Genomic DNA, 27,707 nt, shown 5'->3' with positions numbered 1-27,707 from the left:
CCGTACACCGCTAAGACTGTGGCTGATGCTTTCATTAAAGACATTATACGTCATCATGGGATTCCAAAATCCATTGTGAGTGACCGTGACCCATTATTTCTTAGCAAGTTCTGGCAGGAAATCTTTCGTTCTATGGGAACCAAACTCCACTTCAGTTCCGTTTATCATCCGGAGTCCGATGGACAATCGGAAGTTATTAATCGTTGTCTTGAGGCTTACCTTCGTTGCTTTGCTGTGGACCAGCCTAAGACGTGGGCCACATAGATTCCCTGGGCAGAATTCTGGTACAATTCCACTTTCCATGTTTCCACGGGTACTACCCCTTTCGAATCCGTTTATGGTCGCCGCCCACCTTCGGTCTTACAATTTGTTCCAGGGGAAATTCGAGTTGAAGCGGTAGCTAGGGAACTCAAGACCGTGACGAGGCCCTCAAACAGTTAAAAGTTCACTTGACTAATGCTCAATCTTCAATGAGGTTACTGGCTGCCAAGAAACGAAGAGATATCAGTTTTGCAATTGGCGAATGGGTCTATGTGAAACTCAAACCTTATCGTCAAATGTCTGTGGTTAGCCGAATACATCATAAACTCGCTGCTAAGTTTTTTGGCCCTTTCCAAATTCTTAAAAAATAGGACCGGTGGCTTATCGTTTGCAGTTGCCAGCTACGTCAAACATTCATCTCGTGTTTCGTGTGTCTCTTTTAAAGAAAGTTATTCAGGGTTCCAGTGAACCAATTTTACCACCTGAGTTGGAAGTAGGAGATGTTGAGGCATTTCTCCCTGCTGCTATTTTAGCTACCAGACTACTTAAAGATGGGTCTGACTCCTTTGAGCAGTGGCTGATACAGTGGGTTGGGCAGTCAGCAGAGGATGCAACCTGGGAAGACGCATTGTGGATCAAAGGTCAGTTTCCTGATGCAAGTCTTGAGGTCAAGACTTTATTGGAAGGGGGAAGCAGTGATACGATTAATCCTTCAGTCATTGCAAAAGCTAAACCAGAAGTGGTACATGTGTATTCTAAAAGGGGCAAAGGGAAAGTTTCTACAAGTGGCTAGAAGTTTGTTAACAGAATATTAGTATAAATAGTATTAAATAATTGATTGTAAGGTAGGTGTGAGTTTGTTAGTTGTTGAGGCTCCTGCATGTTGCATGGAGAGAGGGCTTGTCCTGGTCATTGTGTAATTTCCTTTTGAGTCTTTCCATCAATAATAAAATCTTCCCGCCAATTTCCTCTTTCTCTTCTCTAATTCAGATCTGAACTCGTACGGCACAACTCTGTTTTCTATCATATGTTAATAAACGACTTTCGTGTAAGAATTGTCGCGGGGTTTTTGTTGCGGTTGAGATGGGGGCCGCTCATGTGATGTATTGCCCGTGGTCGTAATTCGATGGATCATACGTATGACGTTAATTCTGGTAGTTATATACCAAATTCATCGGTTTGTTTTGGTGGAAATGGGTTAAACGGGTCGTCTGTTTATCAATACGAAGAAAGTTGTTAATCGATAAAGCCCGATTGGTGATTCGGTGTCAGTTAGAAGAAATGAAACTAGCTTCAAAGAACGGGAAAACGGTAAATAAACGAGCATGGGCCCGGTGCTGATAACAGTTCCGGACCTGGATTTCCCGATGTCGTGTCTTATCGTGTATGGGTATACACGATATGCCAGCCCTACTTCCGCGTCTTCCATTCGGATATTGCTAACCAAGTCAACATTTTTCCGCATCTTTTGGGCCAGGAAAAGGCGGGCAGAGGCGGGTGTGTTAAAGTATACCCGAAAAGTGGCGACGTTTGGGCCGTGAATCAAAATTGCTCCGTTAACTGGAACCGAAAGACGCCAAAGGAAGTGATACATCAATACGAAATGGTCGAAATTGTCGATGATTACTCCGAAGAACTCGGTGTCTGCGTAACACCATTGGTGAAACTAGATGGTTACAAAACTGTTCACCATGAAACAAGAAATATTGTAACTTGTAAGTTCGTATTTGATGTTTGCGTTAGCTTATTTTCATCTCTTATTAGCTTCATCATCTTATCAAAAATTTTGTGACATGCAAGAGCATTTAATCGTTAAATGACCATTGATTATACTAAGTTTGACTAAGTTTGACTTTCCAAGGCTTTTAGAATTTAGTAAAGTTTATGGCAAGAAATTATTGTTATTTTCTTTTTCATTGTTAACTTTATTTTTACCAGGTTTATGTAGTGGATGCCAGTGAGATAGTGTTGCAGGTATGTTTTGCAACTTCCATCAGTTTAGAAAAATGTTGTTCATGATATTTTCATCATATTTAATTCATTAATAAAAGAAGGGTATTCTTAAATTTAGTGTTGTTTCATACAAGCTAATGAAGTTGTCAAGGCAAACAAACTTTCTGACAGAATTATTGTTTTACACGGACGTGTTGAGGTACTATTTCATAAACGCCATAAGTTGGTTTATATACTTAGATTATGATATTATTCTTCATGTTTTTAGTATCGAACTATCGATATCATGACATCGTATTGTCCCTTCATGCAGTGGGACTGGAATCGGAAGCCGGCTTCGAGCGAGGAGGTTTCGGAGCTGATGGGGTGCCTCGGTTTGCTTTTTGGTTCGACATTTGGATCTGGCGTTGATCTCTGGCACTGGGGGGCAGACTCATCAAAGTGCTTTTCGGTCAAATCTGGGCGCAAGCTTATAAGTGGGTCGGTCAAATATGCGTGCAAGCTTTTTATTAAGAGACAGTGATTAAGGGTAGAGGAATTGAAAGTGTGGCTTGTGTGAATCTGTGTCTTAAAGACATATAATTAATTTTTTGTACAAATGTGCAGGTGGCAAATGGCGGAGTTGCAATCCGTCACACATCATGCGAGGCGGAAGCGAAAATTGACAAACTCGAAAGACATATGTCACACCCCCAAATTCCACCTGCGAATAACACCCGCTTCGAGGGCGTGACTGACCAGGATCCAGCCACCAATTATACTGAATAATTAAGTTGATAACAAAAGTAATACTTACTAACCATAAGATTAGCAAATATCAAGTTCAGAGTTTAAGGTTTCAAGTTCAAACAGTAATAAGTAGCGGAAGCATAAGTAAGGTAGTTTAAACAAGTTCATAGTTCAAAATGAGGTAACACCCAACACAAGGGTGGACAGACACTACTCGTTCCCAAGCAACAAGCTCCTTCGTCACTGGTTACCTGCAAAGCATGCAGTAAGGGGGTCAACAATAATGCTGAGTGAGTTCACTAGTTGTCCAGTTTTAATTACCAAAAACTTGTTTCACCAGTTAATTTATCCGTTTATACATGCCATGGGGAGCTACCCCAAAAGTTAGCGACTAAACTGTTTTTCCAATACCTAACACTAGGTAACCGTTTGCGTTTCCGCAGGATGCCCCGATGTCAATGTTCTATCATCATTGACGGATGCCTGAGTACATTAGTTCACGACCGATCCCATACCATGGCACGGTGTGAGGTTGGTAAAACCTAAATAGCGCTATCAACTAATAACCCGTTCGCCTGGCCCCGGCGACTAATCGGTATTATGTAGTAGGGACTTGAGTGATAGAGTTGCGTTTAGTGCCGTTAGGTTGCATTCCGTATAAACAGTAATTAACTAAAAGGTTTCCCAAAGACAAGGGAAGGAAAGTAAGTTTGTTCCCAGTAACTAGGGAAGGAATGTAAATGGTATCCCCTTTACAAGGGGATAGGGTTGTTGTAGTCTCGTGTCCCAAACCACCGGGACGCATGCTTTTAAGTTGTGAACTCACCTTGGGTTGCTCGGTAGATATTTTTACCCGGTCAAGTATGTTGGTCACCACGTCCTAACATGGTTACCAGATATGGGTCAAGTCGGGTACAAGTAAACACATAGCGAACACGTATGGCAATACATATAGCAAACACGTATAACATGCGAGATACAAACAGTTGGGTTATTGGGTCAGCCCTAACATATAATCAGCAGTGACAAACATGCAGCCCAGTCAACAGAAAGCCCAATAACACCAAAATAGCCCAGTCGAGATAAGGGTGGTTACGACTCGCAACCGAGGTTACGACTCGCAACCGAGGTCTCGGTTCATCACGTTTTGGTTACGAGTCGCAACCAGAGGTTACGACTCGCAACCGGCGGTTCCGACTTAGTAGCAGTGGTTACGACTCGCAACCGGATTCGACTCGTGTTGATTGCGACTCGCAACCGGGAGATCTCGACAAGACTTGATATGGTCTCGAGTCGCAACCAAAGGTTGCGACTCGCAACCGTGATTACGTGCACCAGAAGGTCTTCTAGAACCTGACATGTACTAACCAATGATATTGCATTTTCATGTAAATTGTGTACTATTCCCACTAAACATGTCTGTTTGTCCATTTTGTGTCTAAATCGGATCAAAACAGGCATTTTCAAATATTTATAAGACATTCATGCTGTTCATCATATTCAAATAACATTCAAACATCATTTATGAACATTCAATCCAAAAATCACTTTAATATCATTCGGATAACAAAATCATCAAATCCCTTATAAAAATATTAGAACACATTTCATCACTAAACATCATAACATGAACGGACATAATAGATATTATCATTCTCGGTTCCTAAGCATAATCGGATACTAACCATTCAACCAAAGTCATGAATATTCCTTCTATCTAAACATTCCGAAACAAACATGCTAATCGGTTATGCATCTCACACACATATTATTCACACAAAACATGGCAAAACAATCATCAACAAACATAGTCAAGCACAAAATAATGAAGATCACATTCAAGCCAAAAGAAACACTAACCGGCTAACTCGAGGTGTAAGAAAGGGGGTGTTCGGGTGAAGATTGATTCGGCCGATCTTCCTTGTCGTTTGGCTGCTTGATCCGAGAGAGGAAGAGGTAAAAGGAGGTGATTTTTGGTTGCTAAAGTTCTTAGAGTTTTAGGGTTTTAGTGAGGAAGAAGGAGTGAGTGAGGGAGAGTGTTGTAAAAATGGTTAAGGGAGGGGAAGGTTGGTTTATATAATGTCACGAGTGGGCTTAGGGGTTTCCGGGTTGGGTTCTCGGTCGCAAGGCCCTAACCGGCCCAAATTCACTGTTCACTCGAGACCATTCCGGGTCTCGAGTCGGGTTGAGGTTTCAGCTCTAATATATAACACACACATATATATCTATATACACATATACATAAATACACATAACATGTAACAACGAATAGTTTCATGAATTTTTCATTTAATAAAACATACGTACACACACGTTACATCGAAAGGTTGTCCGGGAAAATCCGAAGTGTCACATTATCCCCAAGTTTTAAGAACTTTCGTCCCGAAAGTTAAGGCAGCCACTGTCAAGCTAGTGTAAGTAAAAGCGTTTCAACGGGGTGTCACATCATCCCCCCGTTAGTTTGGAATTTCGTCCCGAAATTCGTTCGTAGCTTCAGTGCTGGAGTTTTCGTTTGGGAACAACTGGGGATACTTGTGCTTCATCTGGTCTTCCCGCTCCCAGGTATACTCTGGGCCACGTCGTGAGTTCCAACGGACTCGTACAAGAGGTATCTGGCTACGTTTGAGGATTTTGATTTCTCGATCCGTGATCTCAATCGGTTCCTCAGTAAAGTGTAGCTGTTCATCAATCGTCAGTTCCTTATAAGGAATCACAAGTGTTTCATCCGACAAACACTTCTTCAGGTTAGATACGTGAAATACGTTGTGTACCGCGCTCAGTTCCTCAGGCAGGTTCAATCTATAAGCAACCTTACCGATTTTCTCGGTAATTTCGAATGGCCCGATATATCGCGGATTAAGCTTGCCCCGTTTACCAAAGCGAACCACACCCTTCCAGGGTGAGACTTTAAGTAGAACCCGGTCACCGACCTGGAATTCCAATGGTTTCCTACGCTTATCAGCGTAGCGCTTCTGACGGTCACGAGCTGCCGCCATGCGTTGTCTGATCTGGGCAATCTTTTCCGTTGTATCTACCACCATCTCTGGGCCCGTGATTTGACTATCACCGATTTCCGCCCAGCAGAGAGGTGACCGGCATTTACGACCGTACAATGCCTCAAAAGGTGCTGCCTGAATACTAGTGTGGTAGCTGTTGTTGTAGGAGAACTCTACTAACGGTAGGTGTTTCTCCCAGTTCTTGCCAAAATCGATCACACATGCTCTAAGCATGTCTTCTAGGGTTTGGATGGTGCGTTCAGACTGTCCATCCGTTTGCGGGTGATATGCGGTGCTCATGTCCAAGCGTGAGCCAAAGGATTTGTGCATAGCTTGCCACAATTCCGAAGTAAAACGAGCGTCTCGGTCGGAAATAATTGAGGTTGGCACCCCGTGCCTCGAAACTACTTCCTTTAAGTAAATTTCCGCCAAGGTAGAAAACTTGTCTGTTTCCTTAATAGCCAGAAAGTGCGCGGACTTGGTCAATCGATCTACTATTACCCAAATAGTGTCATTTCCGCGTTGAGACCTAGGTAGCCCTGTAACAAAATCCATGGAAATTTGCTCCCATTTCCATTTCGGGATTTCTGGTTGTTGGAGTAGACCTGCTGGCTTCTGGTATTCTGTCTTGACTCTTGCGCAAGTCAAACATTTGCTGACGTATGTTGCTATGTGGGCCTTCATACCAGGCCACCAATATGTAGTCTTCAAGTCGTGGTACATCTTGTCCGAACCAGGATGTATTGAGTAGCGGGACTTGTGGGCTTCGTCCATCACGAGTTCACGTAAATCTCCATAGAGAGGGACCCAAATGCGCCCTGTTACATAGTAAGCGCCATCTTCCTTCTGTTCTAGTCGCTGCCTCGACCCTCGCAGAGACTCAGCCCTGATGTTTTCCGGCTTCAATGCTTCAACTTGAGCATTTCGGATCTGGGTAGGGAGGTTAGACTGGATGGTAAGTTGCAATGCTCGCACGCGCTTTGGTATAGTGTCCTTTCGGCTGAGGGCGTCTGCCACGACATTGGCCTTGCCCGGATGATACTTGATGGCGCATTCGTAGTCATTCAAGAGTTCGACCCATCGACGCTGTCGCATGTTCAATTCCTTTTGCCTAAAGATATGCTCGAGACTCCTGTGATCGGTGTAAATAGTGCACTTGGTACCGTACAGGTAATGTCTCCATATCTTAAGAGCAAAAACCACTGCTCCCAGTTCCAAATCATGCGTTGTGTAGTTCCTTTCATGTGTCTTAAGTTGTCGTGAGGCGTAGGCAATAACTTTCTCGCGTTGCATTAACACGCAACCGAGCCCATGAATAGACGCGTCGCAGTAAACCACAAAGTCGTCAGTGCCTTCAGGCAACGAGAGAATAGGAGCGCTACAGAGGTTATCCTTAAGCCTCTGAAAAGCAGATTCCTGTGCTTCATTCCACTTGTAGGCGATGCCTTTCTGAGTAAGTATAGTGAGGGGTTGTGCAATCTTCGAGAATCCCTGAATGAATCTGCGGTAGTAGCCTGCCAATCCCAAGAATTGGCGAACTTCAGTGGGAGTCTTAGGCGTAGGCCAGTTCTTTATTGATTCGACCTTAGCGGGGTCGACATGAATTCCGTTCTTGTTAACTACATGGCCGAGGAAATGGACTTCTCGAAGCCATAAGTCACATTTAGAGAATTTGGCGTACAGCTGCTCGTTACGAAGGAGTTCCAGAATAAGGCGTAGGTGTCGTTCATGCTCTTCTTGACTTTTCGAATAAATCAGGATGTCATCGATAAACACAATCACGAACTTGTCGAGGTAAGGCTTGCACACTCGGTTCATGAGATCCATGAAAACCGCAGGTGCATTAGTCATTCCGAAAGGCATAACGAGGAACTCGTAATGACCATAACGAGTCCTGAATGCAGTCTTAGAGATGTCTTCATTACGAACTCTCAGCTGATGATAGCCTGATCGCAGGTCAATCTTAGAATAGTAGCTCGATCCTTGCAGCTGATCGAATAGGTCGTCGATGCGCGGGAGAGGGTAACGATTCTTGATGGTAACCTTGTTCAACTCACGATAGTCGATGCACATTCGGAATGTGCCATCCTTCTTCTTGACAAAGAGTACTGGGGCTCCCCAGGGTGATGAACTAGGACGGATAAATCCTTTATCCAAAAGTTCCTGTAGTTGCGTAGAGAGTTCTTTCAGTTCTGCAGGGGCTAGACGGTACGGTGCACGAGCTATGGGTGCTGCTCCGGGAGCTAGCTCGATTTGAAATTCGACCTGACGGTGGGGAGGGAGTCCAGGTAGTTCCTCAGGAAATACCTCGGGGTAGTCACGTACTACAGGAAAATCTTCAATCCTCTTTTCCTTTTCGTGAGTATTAGTGACAAGTGCTAGGATAGCGGTGTGCCCTTTTTGTAAATACTTCTGGGCTTTTAAAAGCGAGATAATGCCTGTGACTTCTCCACCTTTGTTGCCTTGGACGATGAGGGGTTGACCAGAACGGCGAGGTATGCGAACCGCTTTCTCTTGACAGAGGATTTCAGCGCGATGTTTGGATAACCAATCCATACCAATGACGACATCGAAGCTTCCAAGTTTGACAGGGAAAAGATCGATACTAAATGTGTGGCCAGACAACTCTAATGTGCAGTCGTGGATCATGTGCGTGGCCTCGATGTTCTTACCATTAGCTATCTCGACGATGTGCTTAGAACTTAATAATGCAGGCGAGTGCTTAAGTTTCTTACTAATGCGAAGGGATACATAACTGGCATCGGCACCGGAATCAAATAACACAGAAACATAACGATCATCAAGTAGGAACTTACCCGCCACGACGTTGGGGTCGTTCCTTGCTTCTCCAGCTCCAATCACGAAAGCTCTTCCCCTTGCATTCCCAGCATTGTTGTTTTGCTCATTGTTCCCAGCTCCCTGATTGTTGTTGCGGTTCTGATTCAGTTCAGGGCAATCCTTTCGCATGTGCCCTGTTGCCCCGCATTTAAAACACGCCCGGTTGTTTCCCTGCTGCTGTTGCTGTTGGGGTTGTTGCTGATTCTGCCTTGCTGGGAACTGACTCCTACAATCCTTGGCTTCGTGCCCCATCTTGTGGCATCGCTGACACTGGCCCTTGTTACACGCCCCATTGTGGTGCCTGTTACACTTGTTGCACTTAGGGTAGCTTCCCCGGTAGCCACCCTGTTGCTGAGTGCCCTTGTTGTTGTCAGTTTTCCTTTGCTGAGCTGGGGCCTGAGTAGAGTTAGCATCTTTGCCCTGATTTCCATCCCACTTTCGTTTACCATCACTAGAACTTCCTTCCGCAGCACTGATCCTTTTGGGCAACCTGCCCTCCTCCACAGCCTGGTTGGTGAGTTTGTGGGCAAGACGAACCACGGGCTGTATGGCAGTGAGGTTGGCCGAGGTTACATGGCTCCTGATTTCTGGGACTAAGCCCTTGATGTACAATTCGATCCTTCGGTACATGGGTCGGGACATGTTTGGGCAGAGAGCAGCATAGTCGTTGGACAGCTTGGTGTAGGTCTCGATCTCTGACCCAACCATCTTGAGTTCATAGTACTCGTCCTCGAGTTTGTGGATGTCATCCCTGTGACAGTACTCTTCCTTGATCATATCCTTAAAATCTTCCCATGCAGTAGCGTTAGCAGTCTCCAAACCAAGCATTTGAATTTGCGCCTTCCACCATGAAAGTGCGCTTCCCTCAAGAGTACCAGTAGCAAATTTCACCCAATTAGCAGGGGGACACTCGCAGACAGCGAAAACAGCTTCGACCTTCTCGATCCAGTGCAGGAGACCTATGGCACCCTCAGTGCCACTGAATGGAAGAGGCTTGCAATCCATGAAGGTCTTGAAGGTACAGACACGTGGTTGCACAGGCGCAGGCTGACCTGTTGTGAGGAGTGAAGCGAAATAGGTTTAGAGGCGAAAAGACGATGTGGCGGCAGGATCTAAACATCCTAAAACAACGAGCTTACCTATAGGGTGAGCTGCGAAAGCTGCAGCCACTGTGTTGAGCAGGTTAGTGAACTGAGCCTGAGTCATGTTGACGTTTCCTCGTCCGCGTCCACTCATTGTCTTCATAACCAGAAAACATAATATGAGTGTGGTGTCGTAACATAGCGAGAATGAGATAGAAGAGAGAAGGAGTATCTATCTAATCAGGCAAACTAGTACGTATAGTAAAGCAGAAAATATGGGTCCGAGCTATGAGGTTGGATAAGTCGAGCCTTGCACTTGGAGTGTAGTGTCGTCACGAGTCACGGGTTATAGTCTGGTTTTTCTCAAAAATATTTTCCCCTTTTTAAAACCAAGTTCACTATAACCAATGGCTCTGATACCAATCTGTCACACCCCCAAATTCCACCTGCGGATAACACCCGCTTCGAGGGCGTGACTGACCAGGATCCAGCCACCAATTATACTGAATAATTAAGTTGATAACAAAAGTAATACTTACTAACCATAAGATTAGCAAATATCAAGTTCAGAGTTTAAGGTTTCAAGTTCAAACAGTAATAAGTAGCGGAAGCATAAGTAAGGTAGTTTAAACAAGTTCATAGTTCAAAATGAGGTAACACCCAACACAAGGGTGGACAGACACTACTCGTTCCCAAGCAGCAAGCTCCTTCGTCACTGGTTACCTGCAAAGCATGCAGTAAGGGGGTCAACAATAATGCTGAGTGAGTTCACTAGTTGTCCAGTTTTAATTACCAAAAACTTGTTTCACCAGTTAATTTATCCGTTTATACATGCCATGGGGAGCTACCCCAAAAGTTAGCGACTAAACTGTTTTTCCAATACCGAACACTAGGTAACCGTTTGCGTTTCCGCAGGATGCCCCGATGTCAATGTTCTATCATCATTGACGGATGCCTGAGTACATTAGTTCACGACCGATCCCATACCATGGCACGGTGTGAGGTTGGTAAAACCTAAATAGCGCTATCAACTAATAACCCGTTCGCCTGGCCCCGGCGACTAATCGGTATTATGTAGTAGGGACTTGAGTGATAGAGTTGCGTTTAGTGCCGTTAGGTTGCATTCCGTATAAACAGTAATTAACTAAAAGGTTTCCCAAAGACAAGGGAAGGAAAGTAAGTTTGTTCCCAGTAACTAGGGAAGGAATGTAAATGGTATCCCCTTTACAAGGGGATAGGGTTGTTGTAGTCTCGTGTCCCAAACCACCGGGACGCATGCTTTTAAGTTGTGAACTCACCTTGGGTTGCTCGGTAGATATTTTTACCCGGTCAAGTATGTTGGTCACCACGTCCTAACATGGTTACCAGATATGGGTCAAGTCGGGTACAAGTAAACACATAGCGAACACGTATGGCAATACATATAGCAAACACGTATAACATGCGAGATACAAACAGTTGGGTTATTGGGTCAGCCCTAACATATAATCAGCAGTGACAAACATGCAGCCCAGTCAACAGAAAGCCCAATAACACCAAAATAGCCCAGTCGAGATAAGGGTGGTTACGACTCGCAACCGAGGTTACGACTCGCAACCGAGGTCTCGGTTCATCACGTTTTGGTTACGAGTCGCAACCAGAGGTTACGACTCGCAACCGGCGGTTCCGACTTAGTAGCAGTGGTTACGACTCGCAACCGGATTCGACTCGTGTTGATTGCGACTCGCAACCGGGAGATCTCGACAAGACTTGATGTGGTCTCGAGTCGCAACCAAAGGTTGCGACTCGCAACCGTGATTACGTGCACCAGAAGGTCTTCTAGAACCTGACATGTACTAACCAATGATATTGCATTTTCATGTAAATTGTGTACTATTCCCACTAAACATGTCTGTTTGTCCATTTTGTGTCTAAATCGGATCAAAACAGGCATTTTCAAATATTTATAAGACATTCATGCTGTTCATCATATTCAAATAACATTCAAACATCATTTATGAACATTCAATCCAAAAATCACTTTAATATCATTCGGATAACAAAATCATCAAATCCCTTATAAAAATATTAGAACACATTTCATCACTAAACATCATAACATGAACGGACATAATAGATATTATCATTCTCGGTTCCTAAGCATAATCGGATACTAACCATTCAACCAAAGTCATGAATATTCCTTCTATCTAAACATTCCGAAACAAACATGCTAATCGGTTATGCATCTCACACACATATTATTCACACAAAACATGGCAAAACAATCATCAACAAACATAGTCAAGCACAAAATAATGAAGATCACATTCAAGCCAAAAGAAACACTAACCGGCTAACTCGAGGTGTAAGAAAGGGGGTGTTCGGGTGAAGATTGATTCGGCCGATCTTCCTTGTCGTTTGGCTGCTTGATCCGAGAGAGGAAGAGGTAAAAGGAGGTGATTTTTGGTTGCTAAAGTTCTTAGAGTTTTAGGGTTTTAGTGAGGAAGAAGGAGTGAGTGAGGGAGAGTGTTGTAAAAATGGTTAAGGGAGGGGAGGGTTGGTTTATATAATGTCACGAGTGGGCTTAGGGGTTTCCGGGTTGGGTTCTCGGTCGCAAGGCCCTAACCGGCCCAAATTCACTGTTCACTCGAGACCATTCCGGGTCTCGAGTCGGGTTGAGGTTTCGGCTCTAATATATAACACACACATATATATCTATATACACATATACATAAATACACATAACATGTAACAACGAATAGTTTCATGAATTTTTCATTTAATAAAACATACGTACACACACGTTACATCGAAAGGTTGTCCGGAAAAATCCGAAGTGTCACAACATACCCTTCTACAAAATTGTTGGGCGGAATGGCTTTGAAAAACTTGATGTCCAAATTCTCGTATATCATTAGACTTAAAAATATAATAATTAGTTACTGCTGAGCGCCCACATTTTTACCCAATCGCCCAATGTTCCTGTAGTATTACTTGCTCTTTTGTATTGTACACATAGAGGTCGAAATTTCAATTCTATTTATGATTGGGTTGATTATGGTTGTCTTTTATCTCTTAACTGGTTAAATCTTTTATCTATATATACAACTTATATAAAATTTATGTTCCCACCCCGTCTTGTCGACTCCGCCGCAACGCGCGGGTTTCCCACTAGTTATATGAAAAGGCGTCTTGCCTTGCATGTGTATAAATTCACAAATTGTGTCAAGTGCTGAAAGCTATACTATTTTCTGAAAAAATAAACACCAAGGGATAAAAGATGTAACGAAAAGGATTTTTCAAGTCTACATGGTCGCAAAAAGGTCAAACGCCACAACTCTTGGATCTCAGCCATTAACCATTCTTGTGTTTCCTAATTGAATCCATATGCTATATTGCTTCAACAATGGCGCTCTCTTCATCTTTAGCCGGACAAGCGGCAGTGAAACTAGTTCCATTCGCATCGGTGGTTTCAGGTAACGCAAGGGTCTCCATGAGGAAAACCGCAACAAAAGCTGCCCCTTCCAGCAGCCTGTGGTACGGTCCAGACAGGGCCAAGTACCGAGGTCCGTTCTCCGGTGAGTCCCCATCATACCTCACTGATGAGTTCCCTGGTGACTATGGCTGGGACACCGCTGGTCTATCCGCTGACCCTGAAACCTTTGCTAAGAACCGTGAGCTTGAAGTCATCCACTGCAGATGGGCCATGCTTGGAGCTCTTGGCTGTGTCTTCCCTGAGCTCTTGGCCCGCAACGGTGTCAAGTGCGGTGAAGCAGTGTGGTTCAAGGCTGGAGCACAGATCTTTAGTGAAGGAGGACTTGACTACTTAGGTAACCCGAGTTTCGTCCATGCACAGAGCATACTTGCCATCTGGGCTACACAGGTAATCTTGATGGGTGCAGTTGAGGGATACAGAATTGCCGGAGGGCCGCTTGGTGAAGTGGTTGACCCACTCTACCCTGGTGGAAGCTTTGACCCGTTGGGACTTGCTGATGACCCAGAAGCTTTTGCTGAGTTAAAGGTCAAAGAGATAAAGAACTGTAGACTGGCTATGTGTTCCATGTTTGGGATCTTTGTACAAGCCATTGTGACCGGGAAAGGTCCATTGGAGAACCTCGCTGACCATCTTGCGGACCCTCAAGTTGGTCTAAAGTAGTCGAATATGGGAACATAAAAATTAAAAAAGTGTGATATTACATTATGAATAACAGAGATTATTCATGGAAGCTATACATCATTATTCATATAATTCAAGATGAAGCAACTGACCGTAAAATTTATATATTATACTAATTCACACACTTGTCATTTTTCTCAATCGTGTAAGTTTGAGTCTGCTCTTTCCACAAACCGTTTTCCAGATGTTTTTCATAGAAGAACACTTCACCAGTTACTTTCACAGCCAATGCAGACATGCTTCTTGTACCATAAGGTCTCTGCCAGCATAATATCAATATTTAGGATCAAATATCATGGAGATCATTAACGGATAACTAAAGGTGTTTGTTTACCTCTGTGAGTAGTGTGTCAACAAATACAGAACTCAACTCGTATTCAATCTCTGGAGAGCGGATACCAGGAAGCATGCTGATGTCATCTTTTACAGTGTTTCCCATCAGCTTATCAACCATCTCAATAATGGGAATTTCACCTACACCGTATTCATCCAAAAGATCTTTAAAACCACGCTCCAATCTTTGAGCCTGAGTGATAATACAATACAAAGGCAAATTTATAGACAAAGGCCAATAAAGAAACATTAGAGCAATGTTCTTTTTTTGCATGAAACGAGCAGCAGTGGCGGAGCTTGACCAAAGTTTCGAGGGGGCGTAAAGTGATGGGACCTAAATTTTTTTTTCCTATCGTTATGTTTTGGGTCGGGTCGGGTGGGCTATTCGATTCAAGTCGGGTCAAATAATAATAGTTCCAAATAAAACAAAATGTATATTTACAAAACCACCCATCATTTATATACAAAGTTTATAAATATTTAGGATATACAATTTAGGGAAAATAATCGGGGGGGGGGGGGTGTGGATCCTATATAATTTTAAAATTTTCGGACGAAAAATTAGAACTTATACACTTCGAACCGTAACATTTGGGTGGGCGGGTGCACCCCGGGGCACCCACAATACTTTGCCACTGACGAGCAGATAAACTAAAAAAGGACTTGATTTGTTGTTACCTTAGGCCAAGGAGTGTCAAGACTTGCATTTGATAGCACATGGACACCAGGTGAAACTCTAGTCATGTAGCTACTACTTTCTCCTTTCAGTCTATTGGTTACATAAACCATATTCTTGGACAAAATATCAGCAACTATTAAATTAAACCCGTTGTATTCATCTGCTTCATTCCCAACTTCTTCTGCAAACTCCATCGGGCTTTTCTTGCTCTAGCCATTGTCATAAGTAAATACTTCACAAAAGTGCATCATTGTTCTAGTACATCATTAACCAGTTCCTTGGTTTTAAAAAGCACCATGTGCACCGCATCAAGTATGCGAGGTGCAAGGTATTTATATACATAAGCTCTATATACGATTTAGTATATTAGGATCAAGATCAAGGGAAAACCCTTCCGAGTTGTGAGAATTTAGAGAACTCGGCCTTCCCGTGCGAGTTTTGCCCCCATTTTTTTTCACACCCATAGATTAAAATGGTAGAAAAGACTGCTGTAAAAAAATTATCGAAGTGGTGTTTTTCGGCTCCTTATAGAAGCTGTAAAAAGCTGATAACATAACTCATGACATCACTTTTTACAGCATTTATGCTTGCCGTAAATGAAAAAAAAACAAGTTTTCTTTTTTTTTTTCGGAAAATTGATTTTTTTAGGATTTTTGAAAAAAACCTTTCGTAAGGCCAAGTTCTCTAAGTTCTCACAACTCGTATAAGTTTTCGGTTTACCCTAACCCTAGTCAGTGTATTAATAACCTATATGTACACCGTCCTCAATTCCTGATGCACAAAATCGTCCCATATACAAGAGGTGTAACTCATGCCTATGCCTCAACCCGTTTTCCTGTGCCTAAGTGCTCCTAGGTACGTCTCGGGCTCAGGCACGCTTTTTAAAAACAAGACCAGTTCTCATCAACACCTTCAGTTTTCATGATCAACAAGGTGCTGGTTCATACACATTCATTCTATAAACTAGATACGAAAAAAATTATAATCAAAATACATAGTTAACCCCATTTTTTTTCTAAGGCACTACTTGTGATTCCAATTAAAACTAATGCAGGCAGGCTTCAACCAAACAGGATATAAAAGCAGACACAGGATTAAAAACAAACAGTTGGCGTGCAGAAACCCCAAACTGAAAACAAACCTGCAAAAAACGAACCGGGAGATCGCCCCTACTCTTGGCAGCTGATATGGACTTAACCTCCCGGACATTGGTGACCAAAGCCACTTTTCCTTCTCTGCTAGATGCCAACCACGTTCCTCCAGCGGTGACATCTCTGCCACCCAACATCTTCCCCCCTTCCCACCACTTTAACGGCTCCGTCTCTCTAAATTACATATCAAGAACACTGTACACATAAGTATGAGAATGATTGAAACTGTATAAGGGTATAATATGTCTTTTTACCGGTCAAGATATTCATCTCGATTGGCTAAGAGAAGAAGCGGGTAGAGTGGATGAGCTTGCCATAGTAACACTGATATACACATTTTGTTGCCGGCTGGCTGGGTCAACCGGTAGCTTGATTGGTATTCAAGAGAAATAGAATGAATGTTGTGAGGAAATGTCTTTTTAAGTATAGGTCCAACTCGGCCCGGTTCAACAAACCCAATCGGTTAATAAATAAATAAGCCTAGCTTAGAAAACCCTCCCTCCATAACAAGCAGACATACACTCACATTATTAGGGTTATTCGAGAACTATATATCTCATTTCAAGCTTCAGATACATCAAGAATCACTATCAACAATGGCGCTTGATATTCTCGGAGATCGTCAATCTGGTCGCACTCAAAACAGTAAGTGTTTGTGTTCATCTTTTAAAACCCTAATTTCATTATCACTCAATTGATCCTTAATAATGTTTTGGTGCAGGTCAGTCTGTTTCGAATATCGTCAAGACTAATTCACTAGGTCCTGTTAAGGTATTTGTTCTTTTGGTATTACAGATATAGATTTCTAGGGTTTTGTATACCGTAATGTTTGTGCTGGATAGATTTCAGTATCCAATCCATAAAAGTTTTTACAAACCCTAAAACAAGAAATATGTGATTTAACATGACTGATATGTCTCAACAAACACTAACTCATAACCACAGTGAAGATGTTTGTTTGTATGTTGATACACTGGCTTAAGAAAGAATATATGGTGGTCACTTTAAAATTTATTTGCCTACCAAAGTTAAGGGATAAAGTTTGCTGCTTTATGTGGTAGAATATGTAGTTAATACTTTGCCATAAAGTTTAAGGATAGGCAAGTCTGTGATCTTGTGGTTTTAGTTGGGATTTTTTTTTTTTTTTTTTTTTTTTAGCAAGGTTGGAGAACTCGCTACATCTTGAAAAGTACCAGCCCTCAATTGTAACAAGCGTTGCAAGAAGTTAGCTTGCATTTTCATAGCTGTCACTTTCATTTAAATCACTCTAATTTTGTGTTTATTAGTTCAGTTGATTTTGTTTAGTATTATTAGGTTTATCACTTGTTACTGTTAAATATGGTTTTTATTGTTTTTGTCCAATGTTGTAAATGTACTAGTTGTCATTAATTCGTTCTACATCGTGCATGTAACATGAAGTGATTGACTATTTTTTTTTAATTCTGTAGGCTGATGGAGACAACAGTAGTGACAGTGAAGACAAGTATGACTCAGAAATGGATAGTATGAATGTATAAAAAATCTTATTGCATCCTTTTGTTTTGACTATATATAGTATCTATTGTGCCACGATTTTTTTAATAAATATGCATTTCTTCTGATGATATAGATGGAGAGCGAGGAAGATGGTTTTGGAAACGGTACCATTGGAGAGGATGAGGATGAAAGCGAGAGTGATGATGACGATGGCGATGACGGAGATGATGATGATGGTATGGGAATGAAAGTAGAAGACATCAATCATGCTGATATGGAAGAGCTTGAGAAGGAGTACAAAGATCTCCAAAACAAAGAACAGTAAGCTTCTCTGGTTCTGTGAATGATGATATAACTATAAGAAAATGGATTAGAAAAATGTTTAGCAATGCATAAAACTACATGAACTGTTTTATTAAAAAGATTAGATTGGTATTCTAGCATTATTGCTTTTGAATAGTTGGTCACATAAACCTTAATTATGTATAAAAATAAATAAACGGATACAAAGTATTTGTTGGTCAGCCAAACTCAACTGTATCTCTTTTGATTCGCACTTGAAGGTAATTGTTTTTACTCGCTACCCACCCTGCCGTATTGCCACTGTTCCGTTGTGTGTTTTTTTTTCACGCTTCTTGGTTCTTGTATAAACACTGGCTGGACGGTTGTGTTTTTAAAGTTGGTAACATAATTTATGATCTCAAATCATCCAATCTCATTTGGTAATTTTTCTTGTATTTTTTTTTCAGAGACCTTTTCAGAAACATAAGACGTGACCAAGACGATGATATTCTCAAAGGTCAAGCCGTAAAAAATCAAAGGGTATGCTAAGCAGTTAATCTCGGTGATATATCACTGATATATCGGTTATCGGATCCTCAGTACAATATCTGTTCAAAATCTCGGTTATAATATTGATAGCGATAATATCGGAGATATATCGCGAATATTTTGTCTTTGTAATATCGGTTATCTCGGCGATAGTATCAGTTGGCCCAATTTTATTCTTTCTTTTAAAGCCTGCTCCTCAAAGCCCAAAGCCCAAAGCCCATTCCCTTTTGTGTTATTATTGGCCCAATTATCATTAACGAAACTATATTGGCACCCTTCACACGCATTGGCAGCAAGAGTCGTCCCTCCCAGTCACTCAACCTAAATCTATCGCACAGTCTACAATAGTCCCTCCCAGAATGTGTGTTTAATGTCATTTATCAGTTTTTTTTATAGAATGTTAGTGTTAGAATCATTTATCAGTTTATCAGTTTAATTTAGTGAGCTATGTTGATTATCATTTATCAGTTTATCAAACTTAGTGTTAGAATCATAGAATGTGTGTTTAATTTATCAGGTATGTCACACATATTTATAAATAAACAAGAAAAAACATTGAACTGATATGTCACCGCGATAACCGATATCTCAAATATCGGTCCTTGACCGATATCCGATATTTTTTCGCATTAACTGCAAAGAGGGTATGTGCCTCAGCAGTTATGCATTCCTGATTTAAGGATGATTGTCAGCTTATAGTAGTACTAAGCTTAGTGATTAATCTTCTTGTTTTTTGTTCATCTCACAAAGTGATTTTCACTAACATTTCACCTGTTTGTTAACCTAGCACCGATAAGATTCTTATTGAAATAATCATATTTTACATACTAATGTTAATTTATTTTGCTGTAAGTTACTTGTGGATTAATTCATATTGTTGACATTTGTGAAGGCTCTTTGGGACAAAACTCTTGAGTTCAGATTCTTGCTACAGAAGTCTTTCTCAACCTCAAACCGACTTCCACAGGTTTTCTTCAAATCAAAAGTTTTAATATCTTTGTAAGTTACATATGTTTTTACGCTACGTTTAATTATGATAATACTCTGCAGGAGCCAGTGCGATCTGCTTTCTGCAATTCTAGTGAAGAAGTTAAAGAAGCTTATTCAGACCTAATTGATTCAACTAAGAAAACCCTCGACTCCATTCTTAAATTGCAGGAGGTAAGATAGTCATACTAAGTTATCGTTATGCATTAAAATAGGTTTGTTTGTTTGTTCATGAAAATATTTAACAACAGATACTGGTGGAGAAAAACCCGTCAATTATGGATGCAGCAACTGAAGGTATTATGCTACATGATTCCACACTAACTGTTGGAATGGTTGTGTTATTTGGATATTAAAAACAAAAGTTTTCTCTTTAGAAGGTGATGCTGCACGATCTTCTAAAAGCTCAGATGCTTTTAGGAACTCAACTGAAGAAGATGAAGAATGGTTTCAGATTTCTCAAATGCAATCTAGGTACTTATATTCTGTATAATATTACATAGCATCACAGCATCAATCAGATTATCATGACTTTTCATAATTATTAAGTATGTTTTGCGCACTGAATTTGTTATCGATGATGATATTGTTGTGATGCAGAATTGCTCCTTTTAGAAACATTTCCGTGGATAAGTGGCAGAGGAAGACACAGGTGACAAGTGGTGCAGCCGGCATGAAAAATAAATTTCAAGCCTTTAATCAGGTTTGCCATTTCGGTTTTTTGGTTGCTTATGCTACTACGCATCTGCACCATTGCTCACCTGATTATTTCTCTTTTGTAGAATATCAGTGATCAAGTTGCATCATACATGCGGGACCCAAGTAGAATGATAAAAGGGATGCAGCAAAGGAGATCTGTTGTCCCGGTTTTTGGTGATGTAAGTTCATAATTCCTTATTTATACAAGCCTCATGTAGTTTTCAACATTTCTTATTTTCTGTTGCGCCAGCTTTGAATAAAATTGCCTGTGTTTGATATCATATTCTTATTTTTGGCTATCATTTTCCAAATTAATTCAGTTTACTGCTCATGTTATTGGCAGGTTTCTAATAAGGATAAGGATGAGGTATGTAGTTACTCAAAATTTTATCTTAGTATTTTCAAATTTAATCTGAAATCTTTTTCTACAGCAAATGATTTGTGTATTAACGTCTGTTTTTTGGTTCTGGTTAGGCAATGAATGCTGATGGTGATCCTGAACTACTTGATGATTCCGAGTTCTATCAACAATTACTTAGAGAATTTTTTGAAACTGTTGATGCGGGATCATCTGGTAAGAAACCTGAGCATTGAATTGATATATCTTCTTTTTTTTTTAGTTAAATACCTACTGCTTGGTGAGTTTTCAATTTGGTGATGTTTTTTTTTTGTTTTGTTTTTTCTCAGAGACTGCATTTTATGCTCTGAAGAGATTACAAACTAAAAAACGCAAAATTGTCGACAGGCGTGCTTCCAAAAGCCGAAAGATCAGGTACAGCTCATTAATGAAATTGGGTTTTTGGTAACGAGAATCCCAATGGGTAAATTTTTAACTACATTAGTTCATAAGTGGGTATACCGGATACCTGTTGGGAAATTTGTGAAACCGTCGGGTTTCACAATTGGGCGGGATTACCAAAACCTGACCCATTGCGTGATTCGTAAGTGCTGTCCAAAGTTTAATAACATATATACATTCGATTTGGTAGACTGGTTTACATATATATATCCCGGTTAATGTACAAGTTTGTTGTGTAATCTGAAATTAATTGTGCAGGTATCATGTTCATGAGAAGATTGTGAATTTCATGGCTCCTGAGCCCATGAACATACCTCCAATGGCCCCTAAATTATTTGAGAACTTATTTGGCCTCAAAACCCCCAAACCTGCTTCAGTAGTATCTTAAGAAGAAGCCAAATCCAAATTTTTATAAATTTTGTAGATCTTTATTTTGCAGTGGAACTTGACTTAAGTTGCAAATTTTAGTAAATTACAAATAGGCCTATTTCACAAAAATGTGATACTTGAAATTTGTAATTTGCATTTTCTATATCATTTGACAATAGTATGCTTGGTTTTTAAGTTGTATAGATGTCTTTGAAGTTGGATGGTAATTTCGATTGACATTCCCATTTCCATTTAAGTAGCGTGCGCTTTGATTTCAAAATAACGAGCTTTTATCGCGGGCCAGAAGATCTGGTGCTAATACTCACGAATTTCGCGGTGTTGAGAAATGATATGTTTTTATATTTTTAGAAAAAAAAAATAATGTTTATAAATAACTGATCATAAAGAAATTGTACAGGGTCAAGTTATTCTACAAAGACTTCTACTTGTAAGAAGTGTAATACAAAAACTAAACACCCACCCCACCACCACTCAAAAACCTAAACCCCCACCCCCTCGGCCTTTTTTTTGGGTGGGTGATCGGGAAGGGGGTGGGTGGAGGTGAGGGTTTAGGTTTTTGGGTGGTGGTGGGGGTTTAGGTTTTTTGGTGGTGGTGGATGTTTAAGGAATTTGGTTTTTTTTTTGTAGTGAGTTTTTTTATGAGCCTTTGTACCATTCTTACAATTAGGGTCCTTTGTATTTGATCCTAATCCAAATTGTACGCATTGAATTATTATAGAAATCTGAAGTTGAAAATGAAAAAACAACGAACAAACGTACTATATATCTAAAATAACCGAAAAGATAATTTAATTTATATGACTAAAAAAATCTATAAATTATGCTAAATACAAAGGAATTTATGTATGACATAAATCATGACTTTTTTATGCAATACATCAATTCAGTCAAACATTTCTAAAATTGACATGCAATTGATCCATAGATCTCAATTTGCACAAACTAATTAAAACCAGCTTCATTTTATAGCATTGTCTAACGAAATTGCTTGACTAAATCCAAATACATATAATCACAATCAACAAAAAAACATGTTACGTTTACAACTGAAAATGCACCATATACATTTATTTAATCACAATCAACAACAAAATGTTACTTTCACCACTGGAAATGCATACTTGAATAAACAATATAAGGACTCGGAAGGTATTACGTGTACTCACTCTCAACTTAGAAAGTGTCTTTAGTTTGATTCCACGGGCGTATTCCGATGAGACAAACCAACTTTTAATCCAACACCCTTGATTCGTTACAACCCAACTAACACTTTCGATAAAAACATAATCATATGCATTGCCCTACACCTCGCTAAAACATCAACAATCTAGCATATAACTAAGATAGGGATGAGCTCGGTACCAACGGGTACCGGTATCTAGGGATGAGCAAATACCGATACCGTCCCGATCCCGAATTTCGTGAAAATTGGTTTTTTGAAGGTAAAATGCGATATTTTACCAGTACCGTACCGATACCGAAAATGCCAAAAAGTGGATACCGGTTCCGGTGCCGAAAAAAATTCGGTACGGTATTTTCGGGATCGGGACGGTATTTGATACCAAATGCTTATCCCTACTAACATCCGCCTTACTAGGCCGTTTTTGTCCAACAGATGAAAAGTTATATCCGTTTTAAGTTGGATCTTTTTCTATCCAATTTGTATTTATCCGGTTGCTCCAAATACATTTAGTTGAAGAAAAACAAAGCATTTGTGGCTAAACACAATCTACCATCAGACATTTTGACATGGAAAAAACCCGCTCGCGTTTGACCCATTACTCGCCACCTTAGATTAATCGAGCTGGCCATCATAATAAAGATTACCAATAATCTCCACAAGAGCACAGCCCATCAGCAAAATGGTGAAATCTCCTTGTATCCCGAATGATGATCACGCGCTTTTCAACACGCGATACAAACTTTGCCATGTTATGGCAATCACCACAAATCCTCAAATTCTTAGTGATTATAATAGGCACATTGTCACTATACACCAAAAGACCAAATGCAATAGCAAGTTTTTCACTGTGGCTTTTTACCAAATCGCCCTTAACGTCCTCCTCTACATCATGAAGAACAAACTCGGTATTAGCTACATACCCAACCTTCTCAATTTTCTCATTAACTCGTTTAACTTTGCGTATATACGCTCGATGTCAGGGTGCGCTTGATCACTCACGACAAACCTATGAATCTTGTGATCATGTTCAATAAAGCTGGAGCCCGCGGTTTTCACAACACCTTGGTCTTTCATTAACGCTCTGACTTTTGAAAAGTCAACCCAACGACCCGCTTTAGAGTATATGCTTGAAAGCATGATATAATTTCTTGGGTCTGACGGGTTTAAACTTATTAACTTCTGTGCAACTTCCTCACCGAGCTTTATGTCTCCGTAAACCTTACAACCGTTAAGTAGCGCTCCCCAAACACCACCGTTGGGCTCCATTGGCATGCTATCGATCAAAACACGCGCATCTTTTAAATGCCCTGATCGACCGAAAAGGTCAACCATACACGAGTAATGGTCCAACCTAGGTTTGACTTTATATACACTAGACATTTCGTTGAAAAGTTGTTTCCCCTCGTTTACAAGGCCCGAATGACTACACGCACTAAGCAAATGAGTGAAAGTTACATGATCGGGTTCAAAACCTTTCTTGACCATGAAGTCAAAATGGTCAATCGCGTGTCTGCCATACCCGTGCATCGCGTATGCAGCAAGCATGGCAGTCCAAGCTATCATATCGGGTTCTTTCATTTCTTTAAAAATCTCACACGAAGCCGTTAATCTTCCAGATTTCGCATAAACGTTTAACAACGCGGTCATCGTAGGAATGCTTTTATCCAAACCCGAGCACAAAATATAACCATGAAACGTGTCTACCACTTTCCCGACTCCAATATCAGCACAACACTGAAGAATCGTGACGATTGTAGCTTGATCAGGATACACCTCGACTCTGCGCATCATATTGAAATACAAAACACCCTTTTCTAAAACACTATTTTGAACATGAATCTTAATCATCGAGTTCCACGATACTAAATTCGGTAACTTGATTGTTTGAAACAGCATAGAAGCCACGTTCAAACAGCCATGTTTTCCGTACATGTTAATAAGTGAATTCACAACTTTTCTTTCGGATAACAACCCGCTTTTCACAGCAAATCCATGAACATAACCTCCCTCAACAATCCCACAACCTGAAATCAACGAGATAAGCGTTATCTCATTCGGGATCATCCCATCCTCATGTCTCATCCTACAAAACGCATTTAAGCTCAAACCCACCTCCCCCATTTGCGAAAACACCGAAATAAACGAATTCCAGGATACCAAATCTCTGTTAGGCATTTCATCGAACAGGTGGTGTGCATCATAAAGAAACCCCAGTCTCGCATAAAGAGACACCAATCTGTCACCAATGAAGCAGTCGTTGTAGTTTAAACATTTGATGACTCTCGAATGGATTAACCGGCAAACGGGTATAGAAGAACATAGGGTTATAGATGTTATTACTGACTCAAGAAGTGAATTGGAGTGATATCCACGACAGAGAGCATGAAACGATGTTGGTGGGTGGGTTTGATTATGAAGAAATGTAGAATGACATTTGATTATGTGGGTTGAAGCTGTGAAGTTGACGATGGAGCAAGGACGGAGCGTTGAAGACAGCATCTCCCATCTCTTGGGAACTGGTGTCCCAAAGTTAACAATCAAAAGTTTCGAGTAAACTGTCAAAATAGTCCCTGATGTTTGGTCATTTTTACTACTTTAGTTCAAAACTCAAACATTTTGAATCTGGGTCCCTGTTATTTCAATTTTGTTGTCATTTTCATCCAAAATCAAAATCTTGTCAGATTTTTCAGTTAACATCTGATTTCTTTGTCCTTTTCCTCTAATGAATGGCAAAATTGTCAGATTTTTTAATTTGTTATAAAGTGGCAAAAGTGACAAAACCTCATGGACCGTTTTGGCAATTTACTCCAAAAGTTATGCTGCAATACGATAATAGTATTTTATAATTGGGGAAAGTGAATATGGGGCTGTTATACATCTAACTTACATATGAAACCCATTAAAACTACGTCGTTTTGATTAAAATATATTAAATCATTTATTTTCCATCATTATCAAAACCCTCCCCCATCTCTCCCACATCCTTCTTGATCTATTAGTCAAACCCTTGTAGTTAATTGTTGAAACCAACATCAGATCTTGTAATTTGTGCTACTGTAGGATAATATCAATCATTTTTTTAGCAAATTTGTTTTTATTAAAAACTTGGTCATGGACCTTTGTATTCGACCATGTAATTTGATTGAGAAATATTTATGTAATTTGATTTTGGGGAAAGTTTGAAGTTAATGAAAGAACTTCGTGACACCAAGTAACCAAATTTTTACATATGTGATCATGAAACTGGATATCCAAATTTGGGTTTTTCCGTCCAATATTAAAGGTTGAATTTTTAATGGAAACATGAAATTTATAACATTTCCACTTAAAAATCCAAATAAAAATAGATCCAGTATTTGAACACATGATAGAAGAAATCCAAAATCTTAGTATCTGTTGACTTTAAATCAAACCAAACAACCACAAACGTCACGTGTGATCTTCAAGCTAATTCACAAATCATCATTCTCTCTCTAGTCTAGACTCGTCCGCCTTAAGAAAAAAATAGTACATATTAGAATTATATTAACAAAAAGAATTTGTCATTAATTATTAATAAATAAAGATCATACCTTCTTTTTCGCACAACTACTGATGTAATGACGTACTTTGTTGTAGTATGAACAACTTCTCATTTTTGGTGCTTCCAGGGAAGATTTGATTCTAGTTGCACTTTTAGGACGACCTTTAGTATTAGTATGAACTAGTGGATCACGAACAGAAATTTGAGGCATCATGTTCACTTGAGAGCTTCCTGCCATAGAATCTTGTGAAGCGGCCTCACACTATTTTGACCTTGTTCGAATACTTTGCTCTTCTAAAAACTTCAACAAGATAATGTTTAGTTTTTTTACCTCAGCTGGGAGTCTCTTGCTTGTTCGATCACTTTTCTAAAATTTGACTGAACACACCATAAAGTTAACGCACTGACTTCATTCCCACTATGTATGTCCTCAAGCCCAATTGCACAATTATCCACCTTATACCTTGCATCTAGTGTCCACCTGGGTAAAATATAATGATCAGGTAGAGTTTCAACATGTCTCTTCTTCAAAACATACAAGATATGCTTGCATAATATCCCATATGTTTCAAACTTTGCACATGAACATGTGACATCTATCTTATCTGAGACACGAAAGTTAACATTTCTCCAATAATTTTTATCTATATCCAATTGTCCAACCTTATATACGATTTCTTTAGAAGTCTTGCTTATGGTCTCATGAGTTAAATTGAAGGTAGCCTCAGTCCATTCTTTTTTGAATGCATCAAAGAGCTTTCGCGTGTAACGTGAGCTCGCTTTTACCTCTATCAAATTAACAGAAGAAAGAACTGGCTTGGAGTTCATGGTCTTGAAGTCTTCATCTTCTTCGGCAGTCCTTCGAGCCTCCACAGCTTTGTCATACTGTATTACGAACTCATTCAACATGGTCTTGGAATTTACATATCCATCAAAAAAGAGTGAATACTCTCACTTCTTCCGCTTGATGTCATGCCAGCAAAGAAGCAATCTTTCAAGTAGGCTTTAGCCCAATATTTGTGTTGGTTATACATCTCCGTTATCCAACTGCCGCTTTGAAAATTATATTTAGCACATAAAACTTCCAAACGAGTTTCAAATTCATCAATTATATTACTCTTTACCCATTGCTTATGTAAGTCTTCAAAGTCACTATATTGAACTTTTAGAGGTCGAAGATGCTCGAACTCATGCTTCTTAATATGCCATGAATAGTAACAATGTCGAGTGTTTGGAAAAACACTTTGTATTGCATTGAAAATAGCTTTATCTTGATCTTTAATCATTGCTTATGGATACTTGTTAAACACGCACTTCAATAAATTTTTAAATAACCATTCAAAAATATCTTGCTTCTCATTCTCCAATAGTGTACCACCAAAAAGTATTGACTGGCCATGATGAAACACACCGACAAAGGGAGCAAATGGCATCTTAAATTTGTTTGTCATGTATGTGACATCAAACACAACAACGTCCCCAAACTTTATATATGAGTCTCTAGATCTCCCGTCAGCCCAAAAAATATTTCTTGGAGACCCATCTTCAAATAAGTCCACAACAAAATATTCAAATAAGTCCACAACAAAATATAGGTTACGGTCTTCTAGTAATTTATCTTGGAAATGTTTAATAAGC

At 40.2% G+C, this 27,707-nt stretch overlaps 3 protein-coding genes and 1 pseudogene across 4 annotated transcripts; 2 read left to right on the top strand and 2 right to left on the bottom strand.

Moving 5' to 3' along the window:
• Positions 1 to 13,193: 13,193 nt before the first annotated feature.
• LOC110908067 (chlorophyll a-b binding protein 1B, chloroplastic) lies at positions 13,194 to 13,997 on the top strand. Its single transcript, XM_022152976.2, has one exon. It carries the CDS (start codon positions 13,248 to 13,250, stop codon positions 13,995 to 13,997), a length of 750 nt encoding a protein of 249 aa, XP_022008668.1. The 5' UTR covers positions 13,194 to 13,247.
• A 21-nt stretch (positions 13,998 to 14,018) lies between these two features.
• On the bottom strand, positions 14,019 to 16,621 carry LOC110908066 (transport and Golgi organization 2 homolog). The gene is made up of 5 exons (XM_022152975.2): positions 16,436 to 16,621; positions 16,172 to 16,355; positions 15,030 to 15,239; positions 14,353 to 14,544; positions 14,019 to 14,277 (listed from the first exon to the last, which is right to left on the bottom strand). Exons 1-5 carry the CDS (start codon positions 16,516 to 16,518, stop codon positions 14,131 to 14,133), a joined length of 816 nt encoding a protein of 271 aa, XP_022008667.1. The 5' UTR covers positions 16,519 to 16,621; the 3' UTR covers positions 14,019 to 14,130.
• On the top strand, positions 16,371 to 21,543 carry LOC110908064 (putative uncharacterized protein DDB_G0270496). 2 transcript variants are annotated; one of them, XM_022152973.2, is made up of 15 exons: positions 16,371 to 16,826; positions 16,903 to 16,952; positions 17,630 to 17,692; positions 17,791 to 17,978; positions 18,407 to 18,479; positions 19,381 to 19,455; positions 19,539 to 19,649; positions 19,727 to 19,772; positions 19,853 to 19,949; positions 20,076 to 20,178; positions 20,258 to 20,353; positions 20,518 to 20,541; positions 20,649 to 20,748; positions 20,862 to 20,946; positions 21,232 to 21,543. In XM_022152973.2, exons 1-15 carry the CDS (start codon positions 16,778 to 16,780, stop codon positions 21,359 to 21,361), a joined length of 1,290 nt encoding a protein of 429 aa, XP_022008665.1. In that variant the 5' UTR covers positions 16,371 to 16,777; the 3' UTR covers positions 21,362 to 21,543. The 2 variants fall into 2 exon arrangements, with proteins under 2 accessions (XP_022008665.1, XP_022008666.1); XM_022152974.2 differs by having other exon boundaries at positions 16,639 to 16,826; positions 19,856 to 19,949.
• Positions 21,544 to 22,991: 1,448 nt separating this feature from the next.
• Positions 22,992 to 25,684, bottom strand: LOC110908068 (annotated as a pseudogene).
• Between the last annotated feature and the right edge of the window lie 2,023 nt (positions 25,685 to 27,707).

This window comes from Helianthus annuus, chromosome 14 (genome assembly GCF_002127325.2).
Source record: "Helianthus annuus cultivar XRQ/B chromosome 14, HanXRQr2.0-SUNRISE, whole genome shotgun sequence".
In the NCBI taxonomy this organism is placed as follows: Eukaryota; Viridiplantae; Streptophyta; class Magnoliopsida; order Asterales; family Asteraceae; genus Helianthus; species Helianthus annuus.
This window is presented reverse-complemented; position numbering and strand designations above follow the sequence as displayed.